Below are 21,944 nucleotides of genomic sequence, written 5' to 3'. Positions count from 1 at the left end.
TCAGTTCATTTTGTGCGCAAGACTCTAAGAATTATAGGAAAGTAAATCATCGCGATCGACCCCAACGGCAGCAAGGTTGAGATTCGAGGGTAGACCGGAGAAAAGAATTCAACGTCAGCTGCTTCCAGAAAAAAAGCCGAAACACGAAAGCAGGGTAATCGAAATCGTGATGACATTTCACAGTCGTCAAAACGCCCACAACGAGAGGGTAGCTGCCGTCAAGCGCACCAGAACAATGAGCAACTCATGCGTGCTCGCGTGTCACAATAATCGATCGAACGGCAATTAGACTCCGAAGCGAATCGTCTTCAATTCAATACACCCCGCCATGGAATTTCGAAGATCGAAGCAGAAAATGATGCAGCTTACATGGTCTTTCGAAGGACGAAGATATTTCGCTATCTTCCAAGTTCGGTCGGAGATTCTTCGGAGCCCTACAAAAATCCTTTCCACGTCGGGTGATGCTTTTGAATTTCTGATGCGGTCGTCTCCTCAAGTCCCTCGTGGATCCCGAAGTTTTTCATCCCATTCATCTCCGTTTCCAGATCAGAAGCAGGTCCTCGTCTGCCTTATTTCGGAAGCGATCTTTTCTACACGAAATCTATCCGTATCGACCGTGAAGCGACGCTTGCTTCGCTCGGCCGAAGAATGAATACTTCCAGACCGTCCTCAGGACATGAAATTCTTCGTCGCGGAGTTGGGAATAATGAATTCGGCCTGGATCGGATCACGACTCCGGGAGGGAGCGTCGTACCCCCCCGGAAAAGCTACTGCGTGAGGGATGTTTCCGAAAATCGCGCTCAAATGCCGGCCAGAACGAGTGAAAGGAGAGAAGGAGAATCGTAATCGAATTCGCATCGGACTTCCTCGGACTTTTATGCAAATGGCAAGCGGGAGAGTGAGAGCTGTGTGGATGAAATTCGATCAGAAATGATAATCCGCAGCTCATGCATCGGCACAGCGAGTTCCCGCCGGTCGAGCGGCTTCAACAGTCGTGCGTTTGGCTGGTCTATTCTTCGGTCCTACGATCACGTGGGGGCAAAACCATGGTCACATGGTTCGCGATCCCGCAAGCGACTGTAGTCCCCATTGTCACTCGCTCGCCGAGTAAGGACGCCATATGGATTTCGACCGGATAAATCTCCGATCGGAAAGAACTCCGCAGACCTCAGCGTTTCTTCGAAGTTGCCTGCGAGGTATTGATGACAACAGCCGAAAATAAGGGAAAACGGTCAAGTCGGTCTCGCAAAGAGTGGAACGGGCGGCTGAGAGCACTCTTGGCTTGGAATTTAATAACACAGAGATAAAGAGGCCGACAATCGTACCCTGTCACCCAAACACGCCCTCGCACCAAAACACATACACTAACACATAAAGGATGGTTTTCGGAGAGCAGAGGCCGGACTCCGGCCTCAGCAACGCTCCGATGGAGGCTGCAACGGGTCTCCGGCTTGGAAGTGGAGAGGAATTATAGAAGAAGCGACTTCGTCTCCCGGGACCCGGGATCTCAGAAAGGCACGGTGGAGCCGAGTGGATAGAAGTTTCTCTTGAACTAGGGTATTTATATTTGTCTGACAGCGAGACGGAAACACCAAGAGACGGAGGTCGAACAAGTTTAGAGGAGTTTATTTCGTCGCGCGCCACACGGGACAGCCTCTGTTGACGGCGTGGCGATCACGAAAAGAGGAGCAACGAACTTCCAGAGAGCTGGCAGACTTCGGTTCCCTTCCAGCCTTAACTATCCCAGCCTCCAGAGTCGAGAGCCGGGATGCGGCAATGAGCAGAAAAGAGATCTCGTCTTCGCCACGGAGCTCTATCCGTGAGCCCGCAGGGCCGAGCTTTACGCTTTGCGACAACTGATGGGGGCTCTGGACCTTTCCTCCGACGCTCCCTCCAAGGTTTCAGCCAGGTTATTCTCTGCCGGTTTCTCCGTTCAGTCTTCCCTGGGAAACAGTTCTACGAAGGCTGCCCGCCACCAAGACACCATGAGCTGGAGCTGACTCGAACGATGCGTCCGAAGAAGGAGCCGACGAATCGCCTTCGGTGCCGGGCTGGTTACCACCGATAGTACTCGTGAATTAGAGCGTACGTGCACCAATGGGGAATGAACGTCGATTTATTCGCTCAAAAAGCGTCATCAGAAGGTCCCGACAACCCTCGCGCCGGATTTGAAGCATTAATCTTTTTAGAGCGTGAGCACATCGATCTGGATCAGATATTAGCCTAGGCACAGCCAGCAAACATCCCCTTTATCTCCCCCGGTACGTGCGAGGCGACAGAGCTCAGCCGGAAACTCGTCGAGCCTTTACCGTGATCCCTCGGAAATTTCGAGAACTGGAAGCAGTGAGATTCGAATTCACCTACGTGTATCCATTTAGCTTTTCGACTTTGTCCATCGGGATTCGCGGATGACGGCGCTTGCGAATGTAGACCCGCGCCAGAGTCTAGAACTCTCGGTAACAGCGCTCTCTTTCTTCCAGTCTAATGACTCGAGTATCCTTGATATATCCCTCTGCCAGCGACTCAGCGTATTATATAAAGAGAGTGAGCGAGCTAATCTGTCCACCAGCCTTTGGAGAGAGTCTTCTGAGGTCGCGAGGTTGCGCTACGACCTCGCCCGCGTCTCAAATTTCGCATGACATCCTCTGTGTGGGGAAGCAAAGAGAACGCTCCTAGACCACCGAGCCTTTTGACCGATGAATACGAGAGAAGCATTGGAGCTCGGTTACGAGACCTCAGAGGACTCATTGTCGTTGACCGTGGAAAACGTGGCCGAGGAGAAGGAACTTTCCGACCTCGCGCGCATCAAACGACTTCGTCTCTTGCTTGGGTCCAATTATTCAGGACAATGGTTCTTCGGGACAATATCAGTCGACTCCCGAAACCCGCGATTCCCAGCTTCTGTAGTCCATGCTTCTTCGATTTGGGAATTCGTACATAGGAAGTCTCTCGATACTAGAATACAGTACTTCATTTTCGCGAGCTTTTCCTCCATTTCATAGGTTTATAAGCAAGAATACTCGCATCGGACTCGACGACTCTCTAGCTCTGGCCGGTCGCTCGCAACCCACGATGAATGACACCAACAATCGCGCCGCAAGTTTTCGAGCTCGCGGCCGACCCCCGTCGCCAGCCCGCCGACAAAAGTTTTGAGCGGAGACGCTACACTCCAGGGACATACCCATCTTAATTCCTAATGGCTGGGCGCAGCCGCAGCGCGATGCCCTGCGGAAATGGGAAGCGGAGGGGATCCTCGATCGCCGCGCCGGTATTCTACGAGTCGCGCAGCAAGACCAATGCACATGGGGAACAATATGTTTCCCGCATCATCTCGACCTAATTTGGCTCCTTGAATCGACAGTCTCCTGAGGAAGAGGGCCAACGCTGGTCCGTGATTTCCTCGACTCAAAATACGGGAGACCTCTTATCTCGACGGATCCTCCAGCCCTTGTCCCGATATCGACTCGGACAGCGCGCCGAGGTGCGCAGAGAGACCACTTCAGTCGACGGCTCGGAATCAACCTGGCTTGATTCGGCATCTTCGGGCGAATCTTGTCAAAGTTCGAATTATTGTAGCGCCAGATGCCAGAATCTTTCGTGTTCCAGAGGCTCGCTCCAATGACCCCTCAACAACCGTCATATCACAATGATTGTGGAACTTCCGAGGAATTACAGTGAGGATCGACGTGGCCAAGGAGTCCATCGCCATGGATATAGGAGAGAGGGAGGAGGCAATGTGGACGGCAGGGAGGGACGCTCGATCTGCCCAGAGCAGATCCAGCAGCGTCCCACCGGGGTAAAAAAACGCTTCGAGTCTCCGTATCATGATCACTCGCTTCGGTTTCGGTTCAAGTACATGTCGCTGCGAGCTCAACAACAGAAGATTAAATGACTCGCTGCACGCAACCGAAAGACTGAGCGCGGTCGGGAAGACATCCTTCCACGATTTCGTCATGTCGTTAAGTGTATCCTTTTTCCTGGTCCTCGGCGATCCATAGCTTTCTCAGTCGGACTATGTTACAGCTCTGCCGCCGGGGGAGTTGGCCGCGTCTGCACCGATCGGGGGGAACAGGCTCGTAGTTCTCCCCGAAGACTTGCGGTAATGGACTTGTTCAGCAAGGCACGATGTATCGTTTCCAGAGGCCACTTGGCCTCGGAAAGGTTCCAGCGACAGGACAGCGACAGGACGACGGACAAAGCGGGCGGGCAAGCAATCTTCAGCGCATCTGCTGAATGCGACGGAGGATCCTCTCAAGTCGGATGACGTCGTCGTCGCCGACGACGGAAGAGCACTTTCTTTGACCCTAGGGAAATTTTAGAAGCTTTCGGATGGATTATGCGTTCGATGGAAACATGGCGAGCAATAACCACTTTCCCCCGAGTCGAAGAGCTCTGGGCGTGGGAGCGGAGAAGCCATAAGCGCATAACTCCCCCGTGGACAATGAGCAAGTGAATGGAGAATATATTCCGGTAGGTCTTCCCAGGGCACGGTGAAAGACGAAATCTCCCTCTCTTCGTGGATCGGACTTCCTCCACAGGAATAAATACCATTCGAATCGTCCGAAATGGACTCCGTTTCCGACACGAATAATCTCTTGCTACAGAACTCAAGTTGAGGGGATTCTGGCCATTAGGGTGTCAAGGTGTCAGACGAGAATCGAATTCGGGCATTCGATGGCGTAGATTGTCCCACCGCCACCGAAATTCTGACCATATCAGGGAACCGCAGAAAATACTAACGCCCCGCAGGTCGCGTCGCCCGGGGCGAAAGGTCCCGATCGTTCCATCAGTCAACCACAAGAAAATTGGAAGCTCGCAAATGAATCGGGGCGGGAATACAGCAACACGTAGTCGGTGAGAGAGTGAAAACGATTTGTCGAAAGCGCAACCCGGCTGCCGCACGATCGTTCGGAGCCGCCTAAAAGAAATTATTGAAAACGCCTCCGACTCAGCGATATCATCGTTGAAAGTCGCTCTTTGCTTGGTAGGAATCGGCTTTCCCGCATGAAATGCTCCAGCGCATCCAGCGTGCGATGTGAATATTCTGGAGCTGCCCTCGCTGTCGTCGCGTAAGCGTCGACGAGCAAAGAACAAGAGAAAGTTCATAGGGAATGACCCGGCTTCCGTTTCTGTAATTATTTATCCAATTACATTCCATGCTACAATCCTCACAGTCATCCAGAAAGCGAGGGATCATTACAACGAAGGAAAAAAAGAGCTTCTCATGATGCGCGAAGGACTCACGCTTTCGCGGCGACAGTTACGGAATGATCTTGTGACAACCTTTCCGTTCTACAACTTTGTACACGGAAAGCTCACGTACGCGAATTCTGCTAGCGGAGAAATGAGCGATAAAAGCAGCTCTAAAAACGCCATATCTGCCTGGTGAAGTGGGTCGGCCAGCCGGTCGGTCGGAGGGACAGACGGCCGAGCTACCGACCGGCCGGCCAGCCGCCCTTCAATGGTAGAAACTGGAGCCAGAATCAGATTTTCACTCAAGGTTCGTCTGTGTTTACAGGGATTACTGGCTCCGCAATTAAGAAACATTTTCGGCCGGTGATAACATGCGCTCAAACTTACAGACACACAAGTGTGGGAGCCGCGGTCGAATTTGGTGATAAGTTCTTGTCGTCGCCGCCGCCGCCGTTGCCACGGCAGCAGTCATTGTGGACGAACCGAAGCCCGATCGCTTCGCCTCTGAAAATCAACCGCAGTCCGAATTCTGGCAGAGCGGTGGGGACTTCGGATTCTCGCCGCCTTCGGGGGGAAAACCGCGTCGGGTGTCATTCGGACGCCGAATGATTTGCTAGTGCGACAAATCGCTTCGTCGCGGCTCCGTGAGGGCTTGATGTTCGCCCGCTCTTGTTACATTATCAGTTCTAATTGACTTTTTATGATATCAGGCCCGTCGAACAACCCAGAAGACTCCTGCGAGGAGTATAAATTGTGGGAAAGAATATTCGGAAATATTCGCATCGCACCCAGATCTTCATTCGAGTACGTCGATCGGTCCGTGGGTGAGCTAGACAATAGCTCGATCACCCACTCATTCAGAGAGGAAGCGACGGAGCGGCTAATTCACAGATGTTCGGCAGCTGAGGAAACGGCAATGCAGGCAGCTCCTTTGTGTACCAAGACGGAACTAATAAGGATGACTGGACAACGATTTCGCCGATAGGAACATCTGACGAAGGAGATCAACGCTGGCTCGCGCGGAAGCTTCCTCCGAGGTTCTCCGAGACATTGATCTTCCCCAATCAGAGGCGTGCACGGAGGGGGAGGAGTTCATGGCCGCCACCAAATTTTATGGCCGTAATGCTAAAGTATATGCCCGGAGAAGCGCGTTGGTTGTCCCCCACCCCTTCACAACTCCTCTTGCCTCCCCTCAAGACTCGATTCGCCTCCCCTCAAAACTCCGTTTGCCCCCCTCAGAACTTGCTTGCCCCTCTGTTCCTAAGATCGCAATTCCTCTGCTCAGCTTGATCTAATCAATTTCCATTGCTGAGGTTTGATTTGACAATCCTGATGCTCACGCTGCAGGTTATTCATGCGGCGCGGCGCCTTCTCTCCCGTCGAACGGGCCATTCGAACTCCAACGTCAACACGATACATGAACAGGGGACCCCTCCTGAACTTCTGACGCGGAGGAAGTTCGTATTCGAGGGTTCAATGACTCGAGAGCCTTATCCTCCCCTCGGAGCTCGTTCCCTGACTTCTCGCCCTCCCAGCGCAAGTACACGTCGCTTGACTTTGACACGGTGAAACAATCACCAAAAATCCCATTCTAGTGGACAGAAAAAGAACAGAATATCGCCATGATTAGATGAATGCTGCGTATAAAAATCACGCTAACGAAAGTAATTTATTTCCTTCTTTCACGATTTCGCCCCAAATTCAGCGCGTAGGGCAGAGACGCCCTGTTCGCTTTCTTGTTCTTTTCTCTTTCTGACGACCCCAGTCTAGCCGCTCGGACTCTAGATGAGTTTTTGACAGTTCGGAATCATCTCCTCGTCAGCGGAGGCGGATTCGCTCGCGACTTCTGGCAGTGGGTCGTGGAATGGTTCTGGAGCTGTCGATCCGGAAACAATGGCGACTCGGACCGGGAGCAGAAGCGTTTTCCAAAGTTTTCAAGGAGGAATCTCGCGAAACGATCGGACTTGTCCAGCACGGAAGTCATCCGAAGATCATGAGATGTCCGTTTACTTCCCGACCCGAGGTCAACCAGTCATCCGGCGTTGTTGACTTCACTCAAGCTCCGACTCGTAGCTCGAGCAGCAATTATTGCCGACATCGATCACTGAAGTGCTTTCGAACGATTCGAATCGCTTTCGAAGACTTCAGAATCGGTATTCGCAATTTTCCGCTCGACTGGCTCAAGAGAAAAATCATAAAAATTTTTGAGCCCGTTCGAGTGCTCAGGAACGCAAGTTGTGTGATTCGGGACTTTCAATTTTTGTTAATTCAAGGGAGTGAAGGTCCGTGTTGGGATCCGCTCATCGCCTAGCCACAGGCGGTTCCTCGCTGTCTGAGTCGTCTTGAGACGACATTTGTCAATCGAGGATGAAGAGCGAGGAGTAGGATCGGGGAAAAGAGTGCACGTTACGAAAGATAGCTCTGCAGCTGACGTCCGCGGCGAACGCATTTATCAAAGCGTCATGTAATCGTGATGTCAGCGGCACTTCTCCGCGACGCGATCAATGTCATCGATGTGGGGTGACGATTATCCTGGGTCCACCGCCACGCGAGCGAACAGAAAATGGACGCAATCGCTAATCTATCACCAGAATAAATGACTCGAATGGCGACCCCACCGAAAATTCTTAACTTTCTGCATCGACAGTCGGGGTAATTACTACAAGGGCCGGTGGCTGATTGGGATCTATCGAAAGCTCCCGGATAATTGATTTCAGTCTCGCCCGGAGGATCCTCGAAAGAGACTCCGTGATCTGGGAATGGCGGCCCCGGGTATAAGAAGCAGAAGACGAGAGTTTCACCCTAGAATCCCTCGAGACGGACGTCACACGAAGGGGAAAGACGTAAAACACTCAAGAGATCCTTGCTAGAAATTGTTGCCCTTGAGCGAGTGAGTCATCAGAGGTCGTCCGCAGTTCTTCTGTTTTCAGGCCTTCAACGGAGATAACGGAGCCGTCTACTTGGCTGGCTTCCAGAGACATCCGTTATGTATTGTGATGAAAAAATTGCGGTGGAAATGCTGAAGGAACAGAAAAGGAATATAATAATCTTACCGCCTCTTTTCTAGGGGGGATCTTCCTTACAAATCGATCCACGCTCGTTATTGTTGAGCAGAAATATCCGAAGGAGCAACTGATGATCTCTGGGATGATTCTCAGATTCTTCTGGATGGGAATGAATCGCAAACCGCAGCGGCGCTTGTATGTATAACAAAGCCAGCCCAGTTCAGAAGGAGGGAAGGATCTAGCAATCTATTGAACATTTTATACTCTGAACGATAAGGAAAGCGACACCGCATTCGTTCTCGGGACCCAATCGTCTCGCGTGTGACGACTTCATGGAAGCGAGCGGGGTTTATGATGAGAGTTTTTTCCTTTTCTTCGGTAGCTGATTAATACTCAATGATACACGAACGTTTTCGTGATTATAGACAATGGAGAACAGATCTTACCGGTACGTTTCGGGGGAATTATGGTCGCCGTTGCCCCCACCGAATCCCTCGGTCGATAATGATAAGTAAAACATCCGTAATAATAGCTTTTTCAACACATTATGTCGATACTGTCTATGCTTGATGCTTATGATGTCGTCGTCGATGATCGCTATGATTATGTCGATCACGGAAAATTGAGCGAACAATTCGCCATCCGAAATTGCTTCTACCACCGGGCCGAGAAGAAAAATGACCTGCCCCGGGCGGGAGCATGTGCAGGAACCGAGCGAAACAGAAATTTGCCCCCCGTAAACTTCGGTCACTGCTGCAAGCGGGTGTGGCAGATCACCGTAGCGGTCCCCAGAGTTGTCACTATTCGTTTCTAAACAGGAAACTCAGCATAAGAGCGCAACACGTGAGCCAGCCTGCGAGCAAATAGACGGACAGACAAACCGACCGACCGACCGCTCCATATACTGGAACGCAGTGGAACGTGATAAATGAATGAATTCTTGAAAAGCGCGTGACCGAAAGCGCGACTGATGCCCCGAGCTTTGCTGCTCCGAGAAATTAGTCGTAGGTACCACCAGAATGAAGGTGAGGTAAGCGGGCGAGCAACACTGCACACTGAAGACCTCCGACGCTCGTTCTGACCCCAGATAGCAAGGACGAGCGGATGCTTGCTCGGGGAGCGTCAAGCAATTTAATCGTCACCAAACAATGCGAAGCACGTCCCCAGTCGTACCGGTTGATTCTCAGTGTCGGTCACCGCCGTCTTCCCTGACTACTGACCCGCCCGCCCGCCTGCCTTTCCGTCCAATGGACCGGTCATCCTAGCGGTCGAGCAATTTCAGTCAATTAAAGCCCTCAAAACATTCGTTCCTCTTTTTTTGATGTAATGGTATTCTTCCGAGAATGAAGCCCCCAACAAGCAAGTCGCTCTTTCAGTTACTCCTTGGAACTTTGCCTTGAGACGAGAATCTTTTCCTCGCGAATGTCCAGAATTCCAAATCACCGACCGAGAATTTGGAACTTCCCGAGCGGAGCCCCTGAATGCAAAGTGACGTCTTGCTTTCGTCTGGTCAGCACTTTTAGATTCCAGTTTGAACTTCATACAACAAAACGGAGGCGGAGAGCGAAAGTTCGCTTAGCGAAATTGATTCCATCTAGAGCGTTGTGTAAACAAGACGATTAGATGCTTCCCTTCTCGGAGCAGGATATTATGATAGGTCGCGTAGTTTTCCCGCGTCAGCAGATTCATGCGGAGAATTTTTAGCAGCTCAAGAGCTCTTATGACAACTTTGCAGGCCCCCCGACAGGTTCCTTGGAAAATATCTATACGTGATGATACAGATGACCGTATGCGATAGTGATGCTTAGTTAGGGATATCATTATCATTCACTATGATATACTATCTGGGCTCTTGGCGAATCACACGCGTATATATGAACGACAAGAGAACGGTGGATCTCTTAGCGCCCCGGAGGGTTGGGCTTGAGATATGCAGAAGAGCTTCTTGAATTGAATGATGGAACTGCCTTGAACCTCATTTATCGGTCGGGAGCTGATACGGTCCATTCTCATTCGCTGCTTATCGTTGGGGGAGTCCAGTCGTCCATGGACTGATTGTATTCGTCTTCAAATTTTCATTCTACACTGCGAGGGTTGATATGATAGGCACCGACGGGAATTCGGATTCGACTAGTACGATGTCTGACTGCGAGGAAGAGGTCAATGCCTGAACGAGAGTCAAACGTCATCGCAGAAACAAATCTCCTCGCTCCAGAGTCTTATCCCCAGCCTGCCCTGATTCGCCTTTGCCATCTCTCGCCATCCTGAGTATGGAGCTGACGTGAAAGGGTTGATTCATCTCAATCCAGGGCCTCGACGACTTGAATTGCTTGAGAGCTCCAAAAACATCTGTTCTCAATCTTCCGAATGTTCGACCGCGACCAAACTCTGAGCTACTCAACCCGAGAACGTCGATACACTCGGTGATCTGATCTCCGGATTCCCCTCCTCCTGGGCGTGTTGACCTGGCGACTAGATCAGCCAACAAAACAAAGTTCCGGACTTCAGGATGGAGCGCAGTTTTTACTTTCAGAGCAATATCCCGTCTTCGAAGATCAGCCAAAATCCAAACAACAACAGCAGAAGCGGTTTCTCGAGAGATAGCTCGAGGCCCGACCCTGGACGGTCGATGTTTCCCATTTTCAGCGAGCCAGAAGAAATCGGGGAAATTGCCGAATCGGATATCACGCACTTGGCGCTTCTCTGATCGTTATTGAATATCAGATCAGATATGCATTGAATTGGAAGCTGAAAATCTCTTGTTGCGTGTACACTTGTTGGTAGGGAATTAAATCGGTGGATTCGTGTACGCTTTCTAGAATGATTCTCGCGGCACGGGTACAGATAAAGCCTTCCGTGAGCTCTTCTTTAATCTCCCTTCACGTCTCTTATGAAGAATTTATCGATGACGCCGACTTCGCGCAGTCCGAAGTTGCTGAATAGATCTCACGCCTACGAAGGGTATCGATAAACCAAGCGACATCAGAATAAGGACAAACACTCGAAACCATAAGTAGATTTGATTGACCGAACGATAGTTTTGATTCAACGGACGATACTATTCGCGTCCTGAATCCTGACTAAGCGGCGAAAAATGATTCTTATCGATAGAATTATAGAGCTGGATAACATAGAAGCCAATAAGGTCAATATCGGTAATTCCCACTGGTTATCGCAGCCAGTCAATACTTTCCGAGTTTTTTTCGTTTCTCTTCACGTGGTCTGCGATTTTCCTCGAGAGCGCTGAAAAAGGACTCGATTCGAGCATCTCAGTCGTTCGAGTGAGAAACAACAAGACGGGATCGGATGTCTTGCCGAATATCTCAGAAGTTCGAAACTAATTGGGTCACAGCTGTGCAAGGATGAACTGGACGGAGGATGGGAGCACACGACGCCGACTGGCCATTTATGTCAACGAGCCGTTGCCCGTGTGACTAACGTCGTTAGATACAAAGACGACTTTAAGTTCAGCAACAGTAGTTGACAACGACGACGGCAACAGTGGCATTATTCAAAAGCCCAGAATCAGGAGGCCAGTGGCAGCCATTGTGTGATTCCGACAACCAGATTGACCCCTGCAGTATGAGCGTCCACTATCACCGCCGCCGCCACCGCCGCCGCCGCCCCATCATCCACCGAAATGCCTTTTATCAATGGCTGGTCATTCCACTTCTGCTCGTTGTTCGCTTTCCCTCCATGGATCGGTAGAACTGTCAAATAGGAACGAATCCCACCACTACAAAGAGCACGCAGACATTTTCGTGTATTCGACACAACGTGCAGTACTCGTTGATCGCGATGGACTTCGAGTTGACCTCACACTGCCATCGTGCCAACAGTCATGAAGCGCCTCCATCGATGAGGAGCGAATGATTTCATGACGCACGATTTCGCTCGGACCGTGCCTCAGAAAATTTTTCCGTCGCAAAGCGAACGAACAAACAAAAAGACGGGCGGTCGGTCGGATTGGCGGGCGGGCGGTTGGACAGATGTACGAACCGACAGTCATGTGGACAGATCGGAGGCAAGGAGGGACAACACAACCGTAACTAGAGTCAAAGCAGAGTAACCCTCCCCGGCGCCCTTGGTCTTGGCCCTTGGTTGGCCTGCGCGGGCAGCTGCAACCAGTACAAAAAGGCAGCGCACGCAGTGAGCACACAGTGTACCACAACATCGTTCTCAAGTCGTCGAAGTGAAGTGTTCGGAACAACAGCGACAACAACGTCAAAGATGCGCGCTTTCGCAGTTGTGCTCGGAGCTGGAATTGTTGGGCTTTCGGCGGCCGGTGGTCTCAGTGGTGGATATTCTGGTGGCTACGGCGACTTCGGAGGTCTCGACTACGGAGCCAGTTTCGGAAGCCACGGTCACTCGTATGGAGCTGGACTCGACTACCACCACGCTCCGAAGGTGAACTACGTGGTGAACAAGGTTGCCAAACCCTACCCCGTTCCTCACCCCGTGCCAGTTCCCCACGTGGTTTCTGTCCACAAGCCATACCCCGTGTACAAATCCGTGCCAGTTCCCAAGCCGGTGGCCGTTCCTCACATAGTCAACCAGTACTACCAAGTCCACAAAGAGGTTCCCGTGCCCAAGGAGGTTCCTGTCCCGTACACCGTCGAAGTCAAGAAACCCTACCCTGTTCACCACGTGGTCAAGGTACCCAAGCCCTACGTCGTCCACGTCCCCAAGCCCTACGTTGTCGAACAGCCCTACAAAGTCCCCGTTGAGGTCAAGATCCCCCAGCCGTACACCGTCAACGTACACAAGCCCTACCCCGTCCCGGTGAAGAAGGCCTACCCCTATGAGGTCCAGATCGTCAAGGAGATCCCCTATGCGATCAAGAAGCCCATCGCTATCCCCGTCCACTCCCACGGATGGCACAAGGCCTAAGCAGGTGCAACGCAAACGCATACCCAAAGACACAGTGTACAATACCAGTGTATATATTGTTGATATACCGCAATCAAGAAACGGAGGAAACCGAGTTGCCAAATTTAAATAAATACGTAATGCTCTCCTCAAACGACGCCGCGTCTTTTGAGCTCCCTCGCGAGAGTCTGAGACTAAGATGGTTATGAAGCCCATTCGGAGTTCAAACTCGCTGAATCGAGACCGGCGGGATGGTCGAGTTGCCAGCGCCCCTGCTTAACGGTAGACTGGGAAAGCTCTTCCCTTATGCAGAACGGCGCTCTTACGTCTTGACCTCACTCCGTGGGCTCAGCCGGGAAGTCGCATTTCCGATTCTAGAAATGTTCGACTCGAGTTTGACGAACGTCCGTATTTTCGATGCCAGAGATCGAAACTAGGGACCTCATGGCGATGCTCAAGAGTTTCCATTACTCGAGACTCGGCGTAAGCATCGCCGGTCGTGTGAGAGCATCGGAAGAGGAGTGAACGCACTCCTCTTCGCGCGCTGAGTTTCATTGATACCGCGCAGAGCCTCTCCGATGGGAAAGTTTATCACTCGAGGAATTACTGATAAGTGGGGATGTAATTTTTTTGCGGACCCCCATTTTTCCGCGAACATTCGCGGAAATTTCCGGCTACTCCCCATAGAGTTTCAATGGAGGCCGCGAATTGCCGAGAATTTGGCGGATATTTCCGCGAAAAATTCACATCCCTACTGATGAGCACGGATAATCCAACAATTTATCCCTTATTCGAAACTCGGTACTTGGCACAGAGTTTTTCTGTATTCCACTCCAGTCGAGATCTTTCTCCGTTTCTCTGACTGGAGCTCTCAACTGGAACTTCCGTGTCGATCCGAGAAAGGTGGAGAATCCTATCGGCTCGAGCGCGTTCGCAGACAGAAAGAGAGTTTGGAAAGAATGTATCAAGCCAGACGCCGCAATCCTCGGTTCCATTTTTCAAAAGCAATCCAACATCGCATCATTTGCTTGATGTTCCACGATGAGGGAGAGTTCTGCGACTGGAGAGGCTTTCCCCAGCAGGGGAGTACAGCACGGCAAACTGGAAAGCTCGTCGACTGGCTCGGAGGCTCGACTTGTTCAATTAAGTGAACGGGAAAAACAAGATGAAGAATGAAATATACCAATGATTATTATCAAGAGAAAAGTGGTGCTGGTGAAGTTCGCCGTCGGAATGAAGGTGAGTCGTGTCGATGCTACCCGGCATTGTGCAGAAACAACACGTGAACAAACAGATGATGAAGAAGAAGAAGGACAAACTTAAGGGTCGACAGAAGCAGCGACCACGCATCGCTCCCACCACTCAACGGTAAGCCGAGAAGGCTTGTGTAACCACTCGGCTTCCGTTCAGCACGATTTGGCATCGGAGCTGATAAGGCGATCCAATTTCTCAGATCTCACTGCGTCCGTTGGACAGATTGCCTGGTTCCATGGATTCAGATGTGGAGGTAGCCGAGCGTGTCATCGGAACCGAATTCCGGAATACAGATCGAACCCCCTTCACTAATCGATTTCTCCGAGCCGCCTCGACTCATGAATCACTCCGCTGGCAGTTTGCGCTATTCGATCGTCGATTCCTCGGCATAGTGGATGAGTCGAATATCGATGGGAAAGTGGACAAAGAGGTCCATTTAGCATCGATGATCGGCTTGCCATCGAAAACCTTCATGCTCCGGCCATGCAGAAGACAGAAGCACAGCGTACGTATGGGCTGTGCCCGGAGAGAATCGACTTTGACTGATTCAGAAGAATGACAATGTTCTTCTTCTTCTTGACCCGGAGGAAATCGTCGAAAGGATTTGATTTGCTCCAAGCGAGTAAAAAATCTCGAACCCCCCGGAACAATGATGGCGTCAGCCTAAAAAGCTCGATCGATGTTTTTATGGAGTCGACAAAAATCCGCCATCTAGGCTTTGAAACATTAGAATCGCCCGACGAACGTGGGTTCCTGAATGCAGCGGCAGCCGGCCTGTCAAACACATGAAATTGATTCTGGTTGCGAAACTTTGCGAACGAAAGTAAAAGTTTCTAGTCTGACAAGGGGAGTGCCGAACATGTAACACGCCGATCGGGCTGAAACTTTGGTCATAGAATCCCCACCCCGAGAGAAGTTTAACCCTAGGATATTATCTGCGTATGGCCACTTTAAGGGTGTTTAAAAAATTTTCGAAAATCCGCCCTTAAGCATTGACTCTATGGGAATAATGGAAAATACTATGAACAATGGACGAATATTGGATCTGCCCGAGATATCCGAAGACATAATATGTTTTTGGATCGCCGGATTCAAATTTGGCGCATCTTCATGAGTCGTATCGACTCCCAATTCCTTCGAAACAGCCAAATAATTAGAGCCTTTCTACATAAACGGTATGGAGCAATTTATTCTGACGAATTCAGTGTACGTGGTAGTCCACGAAGAAGCACTTCACACATAGATTCTGCTTGCAATGTTATGAACGGAATTCATATGAAATGAATCACCGGAACAAACTTCGGTGACCGAGAACAACATCTCGGCGATACTCAGGAAGGGTATCTCCGGCACATCGAAGCCGGACTTGTACCAGCCGTACAACCACATACTTCGGAAATCAGGGTGCTGAAAATGATTATAGATGAGTGATTGGAGTCGAAGGACATCATCGCGGCGGTCGATGCGGCATCCGATCAAGCCACATGCTCGAGTCATTCGCTTCGCGAAATTCTTCTACATTTGGGAGCAGTAAACGTCCAGCGGCTGAATCAGCGGTGTTGACCCCGGCGGTAGTGTCTTAAGGCAGATTTCTTCGTCGTCCAGTTGGAACAAGCTCTGATCTCGCTGTCCGCCCCAGGAATCGAGATAAAGCACACATCGATCGACTTGGGTGCGATCCAGAACTTCCTTTAGAATTTCCTGACACCAGATCTTCATCAGTCCCTTGTTCAACTTCCCAACTTCCCAAACTTGGTGCAAGTTACAAACAGATTTTTGTATTCCGTTCATAAAATGCATACATTGCAAGCAGAATCTATGTATTAAGTTCTTTTTCTTAGACTACCACGTATGCTGAATTCGTCAGAATAAATTGCTCCATTCCGTTTATGTAGGAATTTGGCTCTAATTATTTGGCTGTTTCGGAGGAATTGGGAGTCGATACCACTCATGAAGATGCGCCAAATTTGAATCCGGCGATCCAAAAACATATTATGTCTTCGGATATCTCGGGCAGATCCAATATTCGTCCATTGTTCATAGTATTTTCCATTATTCCCATAGAGTCAATGCTTAAGGGCTGATTTTCGAAAAAAATTTAAACACCCTTAAAGTGGCCATACGCAGATAATATCCTAGGGTTAAACTTCCCTCGGGGTGGGGATTCTATGACCAAAGTTCCAGCCCGATCGGCGTGTTACATGTTCGGCACTCCCCTTGTGAGAGGAATTTTATTCCGCTCCGATAGATATCCGGACGACCATTTGCATGTATGATCATGGACTCCATTCCCGCCGGTTAAGGAACTCTCTTGTCGCGCATCTATAATCGTGGGATTTCTCGCAGCGAGAAATTCTGTACGACGACGTCCACATCTCTCGCCCCTCGCTGTAGGGTCAAAGCAAGAGCCGAAGCGGCTTGTAAACATTTTTTCCCGGAGATTTTTGCGAAGTCTTGAATTCCGCGAAATTTAGACCCTTCCTTACAGAGCCAGTTCACCCAAGTGGTCGACGAGAACTAGGAAAAATTACGAGAGGAAAACTTTTTCTCCCCGCTCTGGGTCCTCATTCTACGCTCATCGATCAAGTCCGACGGTATATAGAGCAAAAAACCTCTCATAACCAGCGAGAGAACCATTGAGACAGGCTGCTCTGGCCTCGCGCGGAGGAAAAAGCACTGTACTAGTGAAGGGCTATCGAGTAGGTTTTCCGTCTGACCTCTGGAAGTACTGATGATCCGAAACGTTCCTGTTCGTTTCGTTCCTCGATGGAGCCGGCTCCATACGCAATACGCGTGGAGACTGTACCGTAGATTCGATTAGATCGAGTTTCAACATCGCTTCCTTTCGCATTCAAGGTCAGCCTGAGGTCTGGACTGTCGGAGTAGCCGAGAACTCCGGACGGAAAGGACATCCTCGGCTCGATGTCTCGGGAGAAATTATTGCCGGCACCAACTCTCCACCAAGGGAGAAACCCTGGTCTTAGCAACGAAGTTGACCATGGATACCCGAACATTCCGAGCGATGCAAAGTTGAGCCGGAGCCAGGACTCCCCGTCGCGTCAGTTGACTAGGATCTCAAGAGTTACGTTTCTAGGAGTCTGGTCACGCCTCTCAGAGTTGGAGGATAATTTCACAGGAGGAGCTTTTTTTGCAAGCGTTCTCATTCGATCCGATGAGAGAATATACGGAAATAAATTCCTTGAGGATGGCTCCGTTCGGTTTTTTTCCGAAATGGGTCACGGATATCCACAGCAGGCATGATCATCAACGCGATTTGACTCGTTTCGGTGTCGGATGCGCCGTCAAAAATCGTATAAGTCAATCGCAAATGTCGCTAGTTCCTAGGCCTACCAAGGATTTGGCCTCTGGAGATTTCGACCCCAGCGCCTTCCGGAACCCCGCTACAAAAGAACGGGTCTTGAATCACTACTTCCAGTGTCCCGGGAGCAGGGTCGAGCTTAGCTCCAATCCCGAATTCCTGCCGAGTGTCCTGAGAGAAGACCAAAGCCAGCAGGGAGAGGGTCGAAGCCGGAGGGTTTTTCCAGGAACACGACCAGCTCGGGGAGCTTAATTATTCACAATGAGTACCGCGGTGTCAAATTGAGCTGCGGTCCTCTATGGCCAGGCGGAGCCGTCTGTAGACGGCCGGCACCGGCCTGTTGTGATGTAATAACTATCAACTAGATGTCGAGGGGCTGTGAAGGTCTGCAACCGACGTCCCAGCCGGAAGAGGCTCTTACCACAGTTCATAATGCAAGGGGCGCGTGTGGACACAGCACATCAGACCCGCATCATTGAGTCTCCAAGAGACCCAAGAATCTCAATGACACCGCATCTTTTGTTGACCGCTTCATAACCTTTCGGAATGTTGGGAGCGCGCGTAAACGGGACTTGGCCGCAGACTTCGGGACAGCTAGACGAAGCGGCCCTCACATTTGGCGTAGAGAACCGGCGCGGCGGTCAGAGTCGCCCGCAAGTTTCGCGAACTGAGCTCCGGAGGGTCGGAACCGACGTCCGTGCTCAGCGAGACGTCCTAGAATGTATGCGCAGCGACATGCAAGAAGCCACGGCCGGACCAGATCAGCCGATGGGGAGGAGGGAGCTGCATGACGATGACGGACCAGGAAACACGGGGCAAGCCACATTACCTAGGCAGGCTGCAATTTGTTAGCAAAATGGCGCCTGCGTAGCTTGTTTGCAACTCTATAATTGACTGTGCTCGTCCGTGCTGGCCATCCGCGCATTCGTGGCTGAGGTCTACTTACTCAGACGGGAACTTTTTCGGATTCAACATCCGACGAGCCGCGTGTGTATGTATACGTATGTAAATCAAGCTTACTTTCGGACGTGCGATTTGCAAGTAGGTTCATGTCGGTCCCCGAGCGAGGCTCTCGACTTCCTCCGCCGACTTGTAGGCGGGAACGTAGCGGCCCGTACAATCCAGCGTCGCTCCTCTCTCGCAGCTCGTTCGGCGGCGGACACGCTGTTGTTGAGCGGACAACATTCTCGTCTCGATTTCTCAAGCAGTACTCGCTACGAATGAGCGAATAAGCCGCGAGGTATCGCAGCCGTGAATCGAAGGAAGACCGACGTGACCAGAGTTCCCGATGTGGATGCCCACCGAATTCGGGGCAGTCAGGCTCCAAGAGAGTCCCGAGTCAGGCTCGGATGGAGATATCACGCAAAATGAATCGGCTTCCTCGTTCACAGGAGGAGGAGGAGGTGGTGTATGACGCCACGCGAAAATTGAGCTGCGTAAACAAGCGAGCCCCGAAGTCCGGATGCCAAAATGAATTTCCTTGACTCGCAAATCACTCTCGGTGCGGCGGCAAACAAAGCCCACAGATGGGCCGAGATGGAAACCACATTCCAGCAGAGTTGAAGTTTGTCTGGAATAGCGGGATGCACACTCTCGGAAATCGTCAGTTCGGGACGTGTCTGAGGAAAGCTCTGACTGACTTTTTGGAACATTGTTCGGTATTCGCGCAGCTATTCCCGAGGTCATCCAGAGTCCCGTTGGCCTCCGACACTCTCGTTTTTCCATTCTCTGCGGGAATCGTTTCGGATCGCGAAAATTCGCCGACGAGTCGGAATTCCATCCTTACGAGACAGGGTGAGCCCATCAAGTGCTCGTCGTCCGAGACGTGTCTCACCAGTCCTCGCGAGCCTTATGAGAGCTAATTCTGGGAGTTTTCTCTGGGCTCGGGATGAAGATGTCAGCATACACGCCGTCATACGTTATCCCAGCCGGGAGCAGCCGGATTAAATCAGAAGTGAAAATTTGCTTATCTGTCGACTACCGCAGATGAAATTTTCCGAGCTCCCGTCAAGATAGGAATACCCTTGATGAGCATTCTTCGGATACATGAGATGTCGAGGCTGTCGCCGGAAATTGGGCAGAAGCCGGAGAACTGTTCCGCCAGAATTATTCTCTGGAGCGGTTCCCGACAGAGTTTTCCTCCTCTTTCCCGCGGCGGTGGTCATGGTGCCATACGAATGTGGGTACCACCAAGCGAGAGCTCTAAGCACAACATTCTCTGCTTTCGGTCGCTCGTTCCCGCTGCTCAGCACAGAAAACGGTATGCTTCGCAATAAATTCGATCCATACGGGGCTTCTTTCACCCGTCGGCAGTCTTCTTAGTGCTGGATATCCAATCATCATTTCGAAAAACGAGCAATCCGAAAGTCCGATGTTACTCGGTGCGAGACGTACAATGTATGGGAAGAGGAGTGAGTATAGAAAGGCTGATACGGGTGCAGCATCGCTACAAGAAGCCAGGGGGCTCTCGGAACATGCATCGAATCCATCAATTCGATTCGACCTCGGTGCTAGAGTTTCCCATCGCCTCTTCCGAAGAGATGAGCCTCTCGGTCCGATCTTGAGAACAAGAGATGTCTTGAAGAGCTCCCTCTGAGCCATGCTTTCAGGTTGACCCTCTGAGTCTGTCGCTGACTTCAGTGATACGACTCCTGCTTTTCAAAACTTGATCGGCGGGGAATGGAGCGAGAAGAATTCCTTTCGCCCGATCTCCACTCCGGAAAGCCTCCCCCTCACGTGAAGTCCAACATACTGTGCGTGGCGGAGTTTCGTGCTCGGCAAAATTCAAGCCTATATCGCTCCGCCATATCCGAGGAAGGAACTCTGAATTCTCCTATGGCTGTCTCAGACCTGAGAGTACTTCTAGGATCCCATCGAGGGACAGTCTCCGATGGAGGAAGGACCTATGTAACGGCCGAGAAGCTGATGGAAGTCGCTGCGATTGCTATTTGGGAGTCAAGCTCAAGGTTTGATCCTGACTTCCTCAATGAAATCCGGATTCCTAGCGCCCGACAATCGATGAACAATAGTCTTCCTTTCGCTCGATTTGACACCGTCCGTTTCGCGATCATTATTTGAAGATCGTCCATCAATCCGAACATCCATCGGTGCTTCCCTACTTCTGCTCGTCCGTTGATCCACCCGGCCGTTCAATTGCTCACGGGAACTTTCTCACGGCGCATAATAGCAAGGGAACACGGAAATCGGCCCGTCAGTGCCGCCACAACGGTCACAATACGATCCGATTCACCTTGACGGGGAAACTTCTGATAACGGCTCGCACGGACACATCGACGCGAGTCACGTTATTCTTGAGAGTTCCGAGTGAAATCGGTCGCATTTTTCTCTTCTGAGCATTTCCTTGCCAATGGAACATTTCTTACGCTCACTTCTTTTCGATCTCTCGATTTTCCTCGCCGGCGTCGTGACCGGACAAAGTATGGTTTTCCGACTAATTATCTGACGGTTCGACGATTCTGGACTACTTTCTTTCAACTACACACAGTGACACGACACGGGCACCAAGAACATCCGTCAGAGCCTAACCGCTCCAAGACGTAAGAAAGCTCGAATTTTTTGCCCGTCTGTCTCCTTCACCAGAATCTCACGGAGGCTCAGTTCCGTTTCGAGTGATTCTGGAGCCTTGCGAAATTCGGTATCTCAATGTGCCATCGTGGTCACATAAGAATCAGTGCGTCCATAATGTAGCTGTTTTGCACCTTTCAATTTACTTGCTTGCCAACGACATAGTTGTGGGGAAATGTTCTTTCTCGACCGCTTACGCGGTCCAATGCCATGAACAAAAGACCCAATGGTCAATCCAGCGACAAGCCGGTAGACTGACCGAGGGGCGGGAAGACATATGGGTCCGCGAGCGAGCAGGAACATTCGCAGTCGGAACTTTCAACGCATCATTGAATTATGTGGTCTGCTTCTGGGACTTTCTAAAGGATAGCGACAGGCTCACGTCACTTACCTCTTCCCCGGCTCCCATTATGAAACTAACGATGCAGCAAGAGAGCTAGATCAATTTACGAGTAAAGTAATTTAATTCGTACTCATCTAGGTACTGTTCCATGAAAAGCCATGAGAATATTGTCCATCAAAATTATTGATACGCTCGCCTATGTACGTCGGATGAATGAGCAGGAACGGAGTACGAATTCTTGATCCCACACCGTCAGGAGAATCTCTCCATGGACGCAGGAGTGGACTCTGGTCACCGCTGGTCCCGGAAGTCTGATCGTGAGAGAGATTTCTCGCTTCGGTTCTCGACTCAGAATGAGCGAGTTTTCGTGCAAGTG

General features: G+C 50.9%; 1 protein-coding gene across 1 annotated transcript; it reads left to right on the top strand.

The window, feature by feature from the left end:
- Nucleotides 1-12,363: 12,363 nt before the first annotated feature.
- Nucleotides 12,364-13,220, top strand: LOC100905196 (zinc finger protein 512B). Its single transcript, XM_003744964.2, has one exon. It carries the CDS (start codon nucleotides 12,429-12,431, stop codon nucleotides 13,086-13,088), a length of 660 nt encoding a protein of 219 aa, XP_003745012.1. The 5' UTR covers nucleotides 12,364-12,428; the 3' UTR covers nucleotides 13,089-13,220.
- The last annotated feature ends 8,724 nt before the right edge of the window (nucleotides 13,221-21,944 follow it).

The sequence above is a fragment of the Galendromus occidentalis genome, unplaced genomic scaffold (genome assembly GCF_000255335.2).
Source record: "Galendromus occidentalis unplaced genomic scaffold, Mocc_1.1 scf7180000077476, whole genome shotgun sequence".
Classification (NCBI taxonomy): domain Eukaryota; kingdom Metazoa; phylum Arthropoda; class Arachnida; order Mesostigmata; family Phytoseiidae; genus Galendromus; species Galendromus occidentalis.
The sequence above is the reverse complement of the archived record's forward strand: the minus strand, read 5'-3'. Positions and strand labels throughout refer to the sequence as shown.